General features: G+C 29.5%; 1 protein-coding gene across 4 annotated transcripts in view; it reads left to right on the forward strand.

Moving 5' to 3' along the window:
* Positions 1-14,455, forward strand: part of LOC113378125 (insulin receptor substrate 1-like) — a 204,159-nt gene that overhangs the window by 178,456 nt on the left and 11,248 nt on the right. For all 4 annotated transcript variants that reach the window (XM_026618650.1, XM_026618648.1, XM_026618649.1 and 1 more), the window contains exon 4: positions 5,153-5,301. In XM_026618650.1, the coding sequence (XP_026474435.1) occupies positions 5,153-5,301 (149 nt within the window). The remainder of the gene's footprint in view (positions 1-5,152; positions 5,302-14,455) is intronic.

Consider the following 14,455-nt stretch of genomic DNA (forward strand, 5'->3'; position numbering starts at 1 on the left):
TTTAATTTTAAAGGAATTTTACGAAATAATAGATACAAAATTCAACTAATGCAAAATATAAGTTTTATGGCTACACTTTTTGCATCGGTAACGCTATATATAAACTTTATCAAGTATTTTGTCAGAAATATTCATCAGCAGAGTTGGAATAACTTTTTATTCAATTTATATTTTGTACTATTGTTTTTTTAACTTAATTTTCTTTTTTATGTACTATTTTTTATTATTTACACCTTTGGCAGGATAAAGATTAAGCTGGTTCTTTTTACCCCACCCACGAGTAAGCTTTTATAAAGGTAATATAAAAAACTGTTGAATCTAACTTAAAATTAACAATACATCTTATAAAACATTTTAATAACGTACTTAAAAATGATACTAAGGTCTCGTAAACTAAGCAACAGTGCTCATAAATAGAAAAAAACTAGCAACGAAAGAAAATGCTTTTATGTGTTTTCAAGCATTGCTGTTTATCTCTTGATAGCAACATCGTAAGAATCAAGGTGATAGCTGGTTGTATATCTTTTTCCCTCTACTTTCAAATATTGTTGTTAACAAATTCTTAGCTTTACTTGTGTTTGAGAGCCACACTATATCTTATATAAAATTATTTGAAAAGGAGTTTGCCGTCCATGATGTATTGCGATGGAACCAGGTGTTTTGGGATATTTTACTTCAAAGTCACTCAAAATTACATTTTAGTATTTGCTGTACTTACTCGCTAAATAATCACGTTTAAAATATTTCGAAATGAATATTTATTCGAGAGATTAGTTCAGCTCGGTTGTTCGGCAATGGTTCATCTATAACTATATACTGTACTCTATACATAGGCATTCTGTCTGTTCACCACCACCGCCCTGTCGGAGAACGCGCGCGGCTGTATTTGAATTATCGCGGTGCATTTTCATGTCATATTTATTTTCTCATCGTGAATAGCACGTACTCGATACCTGTTCTGAATAAGTTATCATCTTGGCCTGTGCAATTGATGCATCCCATACTTTTCCAACGAACACCGAAGCGAAGGAAAAAATCAGACACAGCATAGTGTTTTAGATAAACCTTTGGGAGAACTGCTAGTGCTACGGATCTCTCCCTATTCTACCCCAGTTATGTAACGAGATCACATTTTTCCAAGTGCTAGAACTTGATGAATGTGATGATTTATTTTTTATCCCAAAACGAAACATGTGTTAACGTGTGTTCCTCTGCTGAATTGCTTTACGGATCGCACGAGTATTTTCGTGGGCTGCATAATAATTTTTACTACTTCTTTAGTAATATACATTCATATTAAACGCTTCAACATAAAAAGGAGTTTTTTCATATTTTCAGTAATGTTAAATCATTACACATGTAAGCAAGAAGTATAGAGTATCTTTATTCATTACATCGTCAATACATTTTTATGAGGTAATTATGTACGTTTCATAAAGAACGGATTAAACCTTCGGATTAATAGTTGTGATATTAGATATTAGATTAATCGTAGATATTTGTTAAAAGAATTCTTTTTTATATGACATTTGGAGAGAAAATTTTCTTTAAAAAATACAATCATGCACGAACAAGTTTGTACACTAAGGGCGGATATGAGAAAATATTTATTCTTAAAACATATGTATATGCAAGATTGTATAATTATTCAAATGGTGAGCGATATATTTTACATATATTTTCATGTCGACATGATTTTTTTAAATATTAGTATACTTAAAACCAATTATAAATATTAATATTATCAGATTATCACTAAATAGTATATTATATTTTTACGTTTTTAATAACATTATATAAGTTTTTAAATAATTTAACAGCTTTGCTAATCTTCCTCACGTCAGAAAAATCTAGAATTACGATAAAAATGTTTTAACTGAAATATTGAGTAATAAAATAACCAATTTTAGTATTTATTGTCCTAATAAATATGTATAAAAATGTAATATTTCAATAATAAGGATTTGATACAATCAGTGTATCATGTTGGATATTTCACTGATTCTAATTATCCAAATTTCAGTTTTTTTTAAGATTTGTGCATATTACTGGTGGTACACGAGTATTCTACCTACGGTATTTCACCTTAAATATAGGCTATATAATATATAACATTCTATTTAATTAAATGTAGTACACAATGTGACATATATGTGTAATAAAAAAGGAAAGAAATTTAATAATTTTCTTTAAACAAAATGCAATTATTTATGTGATATTATGACAATATGAATCAAACGAGGTTGTATCTTGGCATGACAGGTTTTAATTATTTTTCCATACAAATTATATAATGTATTGAATGCTGCACCATTTTTTTATATTGTATTTATTCGAATTGTGAATTCTATATTGATTGATTTTGATGAAAAATAGATATGAGAGTCGGATGGTCGAACATTAAAAACCTAATTAATAATTATCACTTATCAATTATAATAGTAGTGCACAATTAAGTTATTTCGGAACCGCTGAATCTCCTTTCTGTTTTATAACTATTTTCACAGTAATTTTAAGCAATTCTTTAACTGTAAATTACAATTTTACATTAAAGGATTGAGTAAAGCATTATCACAAAAATTTCAACATTTACATTATAATTGCGACCTCTGTTTGTACGAGAGGCTGTTCTCAAAAGCTCCTTAGAAAATTGTTATTCTTAAAAAACCACGGTTGTTTACTGTAATTATCTATTTACTTACTTTTTTATCACAGCGAAAATATTCAAATTATTCAAACGCTTTGCAGGAATTTTAGTATGTTGGCTCTATGTTAACCTTCGAAGGCTTCTATCATTTTTGTCTTTTGTTATAACGAATTATTCAAGTGCATATGTGAATGCGAAATACCATCGTTTACAAAAACGCTTTTACATTAATATAATAAAGTACACAATTATAAAAGTGTATAATTTTACACTTACTTATTATTATAGCAGTTTCGGCCGCAATCATGCGCATTTAATTAATGAAACAACCGTGGTTTACTAAGGATAACAATTTTCTGAGGTGTTTCGAGCTTTCGAGAACAGCTTCTCGCACAAACAGAAGTTATTATAATTGCAATGCAATTGCAATTGCAATTATAATGTAAATGTTGAAATATTTGTGATAATGCTATGTAATAATACAATAATCTATATATCATTTACTATTACTACTACTAACATGAGCACTGATCAGTAGTAAAATGTCAAAAGTTTAGAAAATTATATTATTTTTAATCTCCTGAGATACATCTAATTCATCAATACTTTTACATATTTGATGTGTTACAATATTGATTCACGCATGTAAAATAATCAAAAATGTCTTCGCTGTTTTCATAATCTTTGCTGAGCTCTACTCTATGTACCTACTATAGGTGTCGAGTAACCAGATAAGCTTGAATTATAATTAGTACTGTGTCGCTATACGAAACCATAACCTCAACTATATTTTATTTTAAAAGCTACGATACGTGGGAGTACTCAGATAAATTAACACGAAAATTTTAATTTACTATGAAGAGTAATTGTGCAGTACTTGAAGTTATGGTTTCATGTAACAACATCCTATGCACCTGAAAGAAGATAAACGCGAATGGAAATCAGATTGTAGTAAGGGAATGTTCATTAATTATGTGGGGTTTGAAAGGGTGAGGGGTTTATAAAAAAAATAGAATTATCACGTGGGAGAGGAGGGGATCTAGTAAAACATTACGTGTATTTATTTTTTACTTAGATTTCCAAAAAAATGCGATTTTTGTAAGTACTAAAAATACAAGTAATGTTGAATGGGGGAGGGTAGTTATAAAATGCTTGTAAAATGATCGCATGATTAATGGGCGGCCCCTAAAAACAAATTTTGTTAAGAGCAATGTAGATTGGTTCAGTAAAAAACAGCAAAACTAATTAATAACTAATTACATTATATGAAAATAATGCAGTATAGATATATTGTATGTTGTATGTATGATTTAATATGTATGATATAGTACAAATGATGTAGTATACATATATTTTTTAACTTCTCTAAAAAAAACTTTTTTTCAAATCTACTTAGATATATACGTTTTTCCTTAACAACTTCTTTTTTGAGTTTTAGGGAACTACCCCCATTAGTCATTTCGGCTATGATTATTTCAGTATAACGAATAACTAAGAGTTTTGTCTACTATTTAGGCATTCTTCGATTCTAAAACGTAGTGTGCATAATCCAAAAAGTTTTTGTCACATCTGTGGTGAATATGTTTTTGACAAATACCAAAAATCTTTATCAAACTGCGTAAAGATAGCGTATTTCAACCACTTCAAAATAGGATAGCACAATCAAGATAAGTTGAGTTTTTCATACTAATTGCTAAAATTGCGTAGAGTGTTTACGTTAATTTCCAAAAGCAAAAAGATATGCTATAATTTCAAAACCACAGACTGTTTATTCAGTATGGCGACTGTTTATTCAGTATGGCGAATATCAATAGAATAAATATAGGCAATAGAAGAAAATGATCATAATCCACAACTCCAGTGATCTTGGGGTCTACGATTTACGATCAGTTACACGACCCCTATTCATGCTAATGATGAACAACTTAGATCTTAGAACATCAACATTTTCTGCCTATGTAATGGATTGAAAGACTAAGGTTAGATGAGAAAGCAGACGAAAATATACAGGCAATTCATAAAAAATCCACGGTTCGTGAATTATACATAACATTTTTTTTAGAAAACAACAAATTCAGTAACATTATTGAGCTTATCGAAAGCATGCTATCCAGTTTCAAAGATTTAGAATGCCACATGAGCATCGGCATTCATTACCTCTATTTAGAAGGGTTTTTGAAAATCTTTGACATGTTAGACCATAACCATAGAAGAGTCAGTCTTTAGACTTGTGGCTGGCAGTTGTTAGAGCTTACGACGACATCAGTCAGACCTTGTTTACACTCGACAATCATATAAGAAAACCTTTGATGGCATAAAATAAAATATGTGTTATTTTTTATAGTGATTTGTGATAAAACGAGCACACTGGTATATCTCAAAAACTAGAGCTGTTAGCAAAGTTCTGCTACTTTTTCAGGAATAAAATATTTATTAACTAAAAACAATTAAGCTGAGTCATACACGAAAATCATCTGATAATCAAAATGTTTTTATTATTTCCAGGGCGATGAAAAATATGAAGGCCAAAGACGATCTTGGCCCGAAAAGCCGCAATCGATCGTCTTCAGCGAACGAATCGTCGAAGCCGATCTTCATGCAACAGCGACGACAGACTCACGCGGGGAAACCTATGAATTTTTCACCCAACAGTGGTAAGAATTACTTCGCTAATTTATCTAATTGCTATTTTTCTGTCGGCCGAACTATGATTTCCTCGAAATGCTCTTGCATTTTATAAAAATTAATATGTACATTTCATTGGAATAGGTTATGAAAATCTACAATATTACTGTAAAAATTTTGCAAAATAAAATAGAAATGCGCAAAAGAGGCGAATAATGAAAGTATCTAGTATACTATTTTGTATAGCAAACATTTAATAAGAAATTTTATTTTGTCAGTTGCGTTGCATTTAACATACGATTGTGAAAGATCGCACTTGTTAACAAAATTATTTTATTGTTTCTTTAAAACTGTTATTGATACTAGATAAATGTTCATGTAATATATATTGCAGTATCGAGGTAACAATAATAGTAACTACTAATGAGGTGGTACTATACATTTAAAAGACTTTTTACCTTTAAAGATATTACAATAATATTACTTAGATTGGCAATTACACCTATGTAGTGAATATTTAACTTCTCGTAGTATAAGTTACAGTAATCGCAAAACATTTGAGAATGAATTTTTATATATCTTTACGTTTCAAAGGTTTCTGAAATGGATGTATGTGTGTGTGTATGTATGTGCGGATACAAATTTTTGTCGACGATTTCAAGAAACACGGTTCAACCAATTTGAATAATTCGAAAAACATTCGCTTCGTATTGATGGGTATAGACGTACTGATTAGTTTTTGGCAAAGTCAGGTCCAGTCATTTCGAAGATACGCGACAAAAAGTGCCGAAATAGGCAATTTAGTTTTTGAGAGAACGGAGCGCCCAATTTTAATTATTAAAAAAATATTTTATTTGTATTGATGAAATGAAGAACTGATTAAATTTTTGATGAGGCGTGTTTATCGGTTTCGTATCTAATACAAAAATGAAAAAAGTGCCATTTAGCGGTCGAAAATCATCATTAGACATGTGCATATCAAATTATCAGATATTTTATAGAGATTTCAATAATAATTACATTTTTTTTTACATTTCTATTGGTAACAATACCGTACTAATATTCATTCGTTAGACTGCAACGCGGCGCTTACGCGCTTCGATGTTTTGTCTTTACAGCTAACTCAGCGCGATTTCTTTGCAAAAATGTTTTTTAAAAAAAGTCGTATAAAAAAATATTTCAATTTTTTAATTTCAAAATGAATTTTTTTCAAAGTTACAAAAAATTTAAAGTTTCAGTAATTTGCCTTAAGACATGATGTCGTGTACCGCTATTTTTATAATTTGTTTAACTGTGTAAATATAATTGAACGATTCAAATATTTATATTGGCTTTATCTAAGCATATTAAATAAATTTGATTGCCTTCAATTTGTGACACTGCGGACTCATTGAATGGGAATTGAAAACAAAAATACATACATGTAACGAGTGTCCGTCGTGCTGTAAATGTGTTTACTGTGTATGTGTTTGTTTACTGCATATATTTATTTATGAACTCTGCCCGAATTTATTGACTTAGGATCACGGTATTATGGAGAGAACCATATATTTAGTTTTGTGATTTATTATTTATAGTATGCAATGATATATACTCGTATATATAATATATATATATATATATTATCAAGGGTGTGCGAACATTTTAAAATTTTCTCAATTCCTAATATGGAAAATTATTTAGATCAAGATCATCCAATTTTTTTCATGGGGATAATGCATTGGAAATATCTGCTATCAAATTCAGAATTGTCTGTAGGGAATAGGGAATGAAATATGTAGTTTATTACACTCGTAATCTTACGGGCGATATCCCTTTTTGGTTCGATTAATGTAATCCTTCATACTTGTCTTTTATGATGCGATAAGAACAATTGCATTTGCTAATTCAATGGTTTAAAAAAATAAGTCAAATTTGCTTGAATTAGTATGAAGCCTCAGTGCATAATCTTTTTTTGCGCTTGAATATATTTTATGAATTAAGTCTTGCAAAATTACTTTTAAACATTTTAAAAGTTTCTCTAGATATATTATATGAATTTTATATGGCGATATAAAGCAAACTATGCAACGAAGTAGTAGAGAGTCCCTGTATGTCTAAAATAAAAGAATCGCTTCTTTCAAAATAACATCAATTTTCATCCACTTTTGAAGTAAAACTACATCAAAACTCTGGCGCGTATAGTGTTTTCTCAGCAGCCAAAGAAAGCTGTTAATACAAATGTCCGAAGTGACCGTCTATCTCTAAATCAAATCTCGATTTAGAGGAAGCTCATTTTAAATCGCGGAACTAAAGTTTTAAAAAGTTCTGTGTCATTTTGATAAAGGAATATCATTGTATGTGCATATATGTATAAACTTTTACTTTCCGGAATAGTTTGTATTACTGCTCGTGAGTAAATATAAAATTTATTACATATATTCATATACATCATCTTTATTTTTATTTCTTTTATTAATTTTCATTTGTATATTTAAAATAAGTTTTAGTAATTTAAATAACGTTCAATTTTGAGTAATTTGCATAATATTTCAAGTATATTTTATATAAATGGTATATTAGAAATTGTTTTTTTAACTTAACATGAGAAGATAATATTTTTAATAATATTATTCATGATCAAGTAATATGTTTATTGAAGAACAATTACAAGTACTTTCATGAAAATAATAAACATTTAATAGGAAAATAGTTAAGTATGAAATATATTTTAAACAATTTTTTGTTCGCACTAATAAAACATCTGTCATATTTCCTCAAAATTGAAAAATATTCATTATTGATATTACGTTGGTTTTCGTCCAGACGTACCTGTTCTATGTCTTACACTAAATGATATTAAACTTTTCTATTTTATGACCGATTCTGCCGGCAAACAACCCATGTTACGTCTCATACAAAATGGTACTAAACACTGTCAAAATGCCATATGATTGCAATGGAATCGGCCCCTATATTTAATTTTCAATTATATAGTAAATGACCTACCAAAATAGATAATAAGCTAGCGGAAGTGAAGATTGATTTTTATATATAGCACTGTCCAATTATCCCTTGAGATATCTTCTTAATGATAGTAGTCTTATCTATTAACCTCTCTCTGGTCTGACGACACCCTTAGCCTGTCGATTTTTATAATGTTTGATGCTGTTCTCTTGTAGTTCCGAGTGCGTGCGCGCGTGTACCTCGCACTGTGTTCTCTCGTTAGTATCCATGTACAAATAATCTATAGACCAGGAAATACTTTATCTGTCAGACGAAATCAATCATTCTGGGAAGACAACCAGTGCGTGAAATGATCCGAATTGCATATTCCTGAAGATCGCTCAAACGTATTAAACCTTTGACAATCAATGGTATTTTAATCAAAATTAAAGGAAATTTCATTTTGTAGTCTTCTAAATGTTTCAAAACATTTTTATTTGAACACAGCGATCGTTTGTCACTAAGCTTTAAAAAATGCGTTTTTAGTATTTAATGAGGTGTGCAAGTACTTTTGCAGAAATTTAAGACGCGATCAGGGACAGAATATAAAGGCATTAAATATATTCAATGACTGATTTTCCTGTAGAGCACGTGTCTACAAACGTTACGGAGCATGAACCAATGTTTGAACCATATTTTTTAAATATGAGTAAATATATTAGTAATATCTATAATTTGAAATTCATTTTATAAGTAAAAGAAATCATGTTGTAGGTTTTATTTGTAAAATTTTTCCAAGAACAATAATATTTTTAACTTTTAAATAATAGAACAAAGAGCAATAATTTTTAATTTTTGTATGGTAAGTTATAGTAATCGTTCAAAAATCGAAAATGAAAATTTTTGCATATCTTTACGTTTTTGAGGTTTCTGAACATTTTGGCGTACCTTACAATTAGCAAAAATGGATGTGTGTGTGTTTTTATGTATGCATGGATACAATTTTGCGTCGACATTTTTGGGCCATTAACCGATTTGAATTATTCAAAAAGCATTCGATTCCTATTGCTAAGGAGACGTGCTGATTAGTTTTTGGCAAAAGTTGGTCTAGCCGTTTCGGAGATACGGAGCAAAAATTGCAGAAAATGGAGAACGGAGCATCCGATTTGAATCATTCAACAAACATTCAACTTGTATTGATGTCATGAAGAATTGATTAAGATCCAGCGATTTTGGAGATCCAGAAAAAAAGGGTTTTCAAAAATGCCATTTGGCGGTCGAAAATCAGATATTTTGCAATTTGAATTAATCGATTTGAATGTGTCTCAGAACATTTCAAAATTTTCAAAAAAAAAAAAAAAAAAAAAAATTAGTTTCAAAAAAATTCAAAGTTTTCATAAAATATTAGTATTAGTAAAAAAGCAATTTTTTCAATATTTAATTTTTTCAAACAATTTCAAAATTGAAAAAAAATCTAATTCTTCTCTTCAGACGATGAGCTTTTAAAAATTTTAAATTTCAAAATTACGGTACGGTAGTTTAAATTCCATTTAGTAATACGTTCCATAAATTAATAAAAAAAATATGTAAGCCTTCATAGGTTTTCTTGGGTGATTACTATATAAAATTGTACATTATAAAATAATATTTCAATTGAATAATTCGAAAACACAATAACCGGCAATGTGCACGTAGCACTTATATTGATTATTGATTATTGATTATTGATTGAATACTGTCTCTAATTTAATTCATTCAATGACGCCTCCTCATCACGTAGTTTCGCCACATCCAAAACGAAAAGCTATGCCTTGCATCGCTGCGCTTAATTTGTAATCTCGTATTCTCATGAGGGTGGTACGTGTTAACTTAACCGAAACTGGCCGCCTTTTATCTGCTATTTCGGGATAACTCTCTTTAATCGGATATATTGTTTATATTAGTCGGAAAGTTCTGATGTCAAATCAGACAGGAAGTGCCCCATCGAAATGAGACAGGGTTTATTGACTTATTGATTTGTATTAGGGACCATGGCTAATACTGCTGATAAATGTTCCAAGCGCATATCGGCCGTAGCGTAGTGGTTTCATTCAGCGGAATTGTTTAGGCACTGATAAATCGTTTATTTGTATTTAGAACGTGATTGGAATTCGGTATGCTGTCGCTAATTTCAATTCATTGAGACATCTTTAACCGGCATTACCAGAAAAACTTTCATTTCATTGGAATTACAGAAAGTGTAAGACTGTTCATGAATAAACCTGTATTACGTCCAAGCTGTAATAAACGGTACTTAGTTACCATATTTATCTGCATATCGACTTTCATCTATAATTTTGTAATACACACACAGTTATAATACATACATACATATATGTATATATATATAATTTTATGATATGAGTGGAACGAATATTAATTGTTTAATATGAACAAAACAGCACTCAGATTTGTTTAACACAACTTTATTTTATGATTACAGACGTTTCGAGACCATGGTGTGTCTCATCTTCAGTGTAATTTCAAAAACAGTTACTTATATACTACACATTCTTTAATAATTTATTTAAATTTCATTTAATTTTTGATATACAAAAAACACCAACTATTCCTTGCAATGCTTGACACAGTACTTTGTCAAGCATTGCAAGGAATAGTTGGTGTTTTTTGTATATCAAAAATTAAATGAAATTTAAATAAATTATTAAAGAATGTGTAGTATATAAGTAACTGTTTTTGAAATTACACTGAAGATGAGACACACCATGGTCTCGAAACGTCTGTAATCATAAAATAAAGTTGTGTTAAACAAATCTGAGTGCTGTTTTGTTCATATTAAACAATTAATATATATATATATATATATATATATATATATATATATATATATATATATTGTTTCCTGCATATACTTTTGGGCACTATCATTTTAATTATGTGAGGACAGTGATCAAATCTTCAAATATTTTGTTACAAACATGATATAATACTGCCTGGGTAGCACGTGTGCGTCAACACGAGCGGAAGAACGAAGAGAGACAAAGTTAAGATTGAAAAACAAAGAACAGGGATGGTATAACCATTTAATTGCGAAAATGCCTGACAAAATCTATGTTAAATGATTAATTAATAAAATAATTACATAGAGATGTTTCTAAATAAATATTATTAAAAATAAATTATAATGCATGCTATCCTTTCGTAAATTGATTTTATTTTTTTTTTAAATCATGAGATTTATGCATGTATTTATTTTTTTCTCGGTTTTATTTTTTTGTGATTTTATTTTTGTATGATTCTTTTTGATGCGATTTATTCAGGCCTAATTTAATCATTTCATTTAATTGAATTATATTTCATAAATCACTGATGTATTTTCTATGTCCGACTTTTTTATGCGGTCTCTAGTCACCACAACAAAAATTATTCAATATATCCTGCAAAGTTGTTTATTATATGTAAGAATTTATAAAAATTTTGGATATTTGTTTGTGCGATTTTTTTATACGGTCCCAAAACCCGCACAAAATCATCTCCTGTGTGTAATTATTTACTGTCTTTTTTACTGGCTACTGATATAGAACCTACTGTACTGTGTTTAAATAAGTAAAAAAATCTTTTTGGTGAATTTAGAATTTTCATAAAACATCATTTTTACGCATATTTGTATGTGAATATCCTTTTGTGATGAATCACGAAACAAGCCAATCTTTCTTGTCTGTATTTTTATATATTTTCTCAAAACAATATTGCATTTGAATTTCATTTTCTATTGGCGAAGAATGACAAAATATTGAACATTGAGGATAAACCGTACTGATGTAGAAGCAAATTGTTCTATATTACTATATATATTATCAAAAAAATAATAAAACCTGTTAATGCACTTTAAGAGAAACTGTTACCCATTTTTCTTCAGTTATGTTAACGTAATAGCGCAACGAGTTTATGAGATTTGTAACTATTGATTATTGGGATAATTTCATTTTAATTAACTTTTTTAAGTTCATTTTCAAACTGTGGCATATGATATTTTATTTCATTTAGTTGTTTTCACGCCCTTGGCTAAATAAATCAAGCAAATATTTGATCTTGATCAAATTGTTCAAAGATTATGAAAATCATTATAAAAAACACTCCCCATATATAAGAAATAGATTTTGTAAATTTACTTTTTTATTTTGCATGATTTGTATTTCGCAACTTGCACCGGTCTTTTAGCTAATTTAGTGTTTCAGATCGAGGTTTTAGTATTAAAATTTTAGTATAATTAAAAAAGGTATAATAAAAAAATAAAAATATTTCTTATACGATTTCAAACGGTTTTACATACATAGCAATATGTATCAATCGATTTTACCTGTGTATTACATTTATTATATTTACAAAGTACAGGTAACCCCCGTACAACATGGTACTTCTATAAAACGGATTCACTCAACACGGTTGAAGAATTGAATGAAACCCTAATAAAATAAGAAATATAGTAAAATGTGTTAAAAGCGAATTTTGTCTAATTAACCGTACATTAGCTCAATAAACGTGATGAAACTGGTTCAAAAGATAACTATTTGATATTTTTTGCAAAAAAAAATAGAGAATGAATCTGATGGTAGTAACTACAGAAATATGAGAATAGCCTTGTCAAAAAACGAACGCTTGTGGACGTTTAATTTATATTCGTTCTTAAGGGGTTACATGGATTTCGCGGTTTCAAAAAATCGAATTCTATAACATCTCTAGAATATTGTCCTAAATTTTCAAGTTGATCCGACTAATAGTTTCGGAGATACAGCCTGGAAAAGGTGGACACTCGAGGTCCACCTTTGTCTCTTAAAACTCTAAACGCGTTTTTCTCAAAACTATGTTTTCAAAGACAGTTGTCAAGATTTCTCGCGAACTACTCAACCGATCTTGATGAAATTTTATTTCAGGTTTTCGAGATATCATTTACAAGGTCTTGAACAAAGGATTTTTTTTTAAATTACAACCATTAAAAAAAATGTGGAGAAATTTTTATCGAAATTTGCATTTTTTTTTATAAAAACGTCTGCCAAAAATTCAATGTTCATTTTTTTTTCTTCGTCCAATACCTAGTTTATTGTCTTAACTAAAACACGTATTTTTTATTTTTATTTCGGATGATCCTGAAAGAAGTTCTGCTGACAACGCTGAGGCACCTTTTTTCCAAGAGGCTACCGGAAATGGCGTCGTAATGACCGCCATCTTGATATTTTTTCTTCGAAAATTTTACAAAATGTTTATTAAGTATATATCTTTCAAATAAAAAAAAATTCATTTAAATATTTCATTTTTCATATGTAAAAAAAATTTATTGAAAAGGGGCTTTTTGCTTGAGGAAACCCATGTAACCACGTAAGGAATCTTAATACATGCATTAATCTTTATTATTATATAATGTAGCATGTTTATTAACTTTCCGTAGGGTAAGTTATAGTAATCGCCGAAAAGTCGGAAATTATTTTTTTTATATATATTTACGTTTTAAAGGGTTTTAAACATGTATGTGTGTGCGGAAACAATTTTTTGTCGATGATTTGGAGAACACGGATCAACCGAATAGGCTGATTCAAAAAAAAATCATTCCTATTAACGGGAAGACGTGAAAATTAGGTTTTGACCAAGGCAGGCCCAGCCGTTTCGCAGATACGGGACCAAAGTGCCAAAAATGGTAATTCTCGCGATGACATAGGAAGCTTCAGTTTTTTAGAGAGCGTCCGATTTGAATGATTCAAAAAACATTCTACTTGTATTGGCGAAATGAACAACTGATTAAATTTAAGAAAACAGTTTCGGAGGTCCAATGATTTTTTTTTAAAAAATGCCATTTGGCGGTTAAAAACGATCATTAGACATATGCGCATCAAATTATCAGATATTTTTTAGAGACTTCAAATTTTCGAGAAAATTTAAAGCTTTTTTAAAAATCTTAACTTTCGGCACGGAAAGTTTCCGCAGTTTTTTTTTAAGGTACAATGCCAAGCACCACTAGTTTGATTTTTGTTTCGAATAACGCGAATTAGCATAATTCGATAGTTTTTTGGGAACATAACAACATATACAATTTTGTGAAGAAAGAATTTCACGTTTCGAAAATTTTAATCGCCATCTAATATTGATTATGAATGAAACAGTCGGCTTAGGTTGATCGCGAGTCTACTAATGTCACGTTGTTCGGGAACGACTCGCCAATACGGCGGCTCAAGGAGTGCCGCCGTATCTTGCGGTCGAGTTGAT

The sequence above is a fragment of the Ctenocephalides felis genome, unplaced genomic scaffold (assembly GCF_003426905.1).
Source record: "Ctenocephalides felis isolate EL2017-DRISC unplaced genomic scaffold, ASM342690v1 CF-g0.4_SCAFFOLD_01886, whole genome shotgun sequence".
Classification (NCBI taxonomy): domain Eukaryota; kingdom Metazoa; phylum Arthropoda; class Insecta; order Siphonaptera; family Pulicidae; genus Ctenocephalides; species Ctenocephalides felis.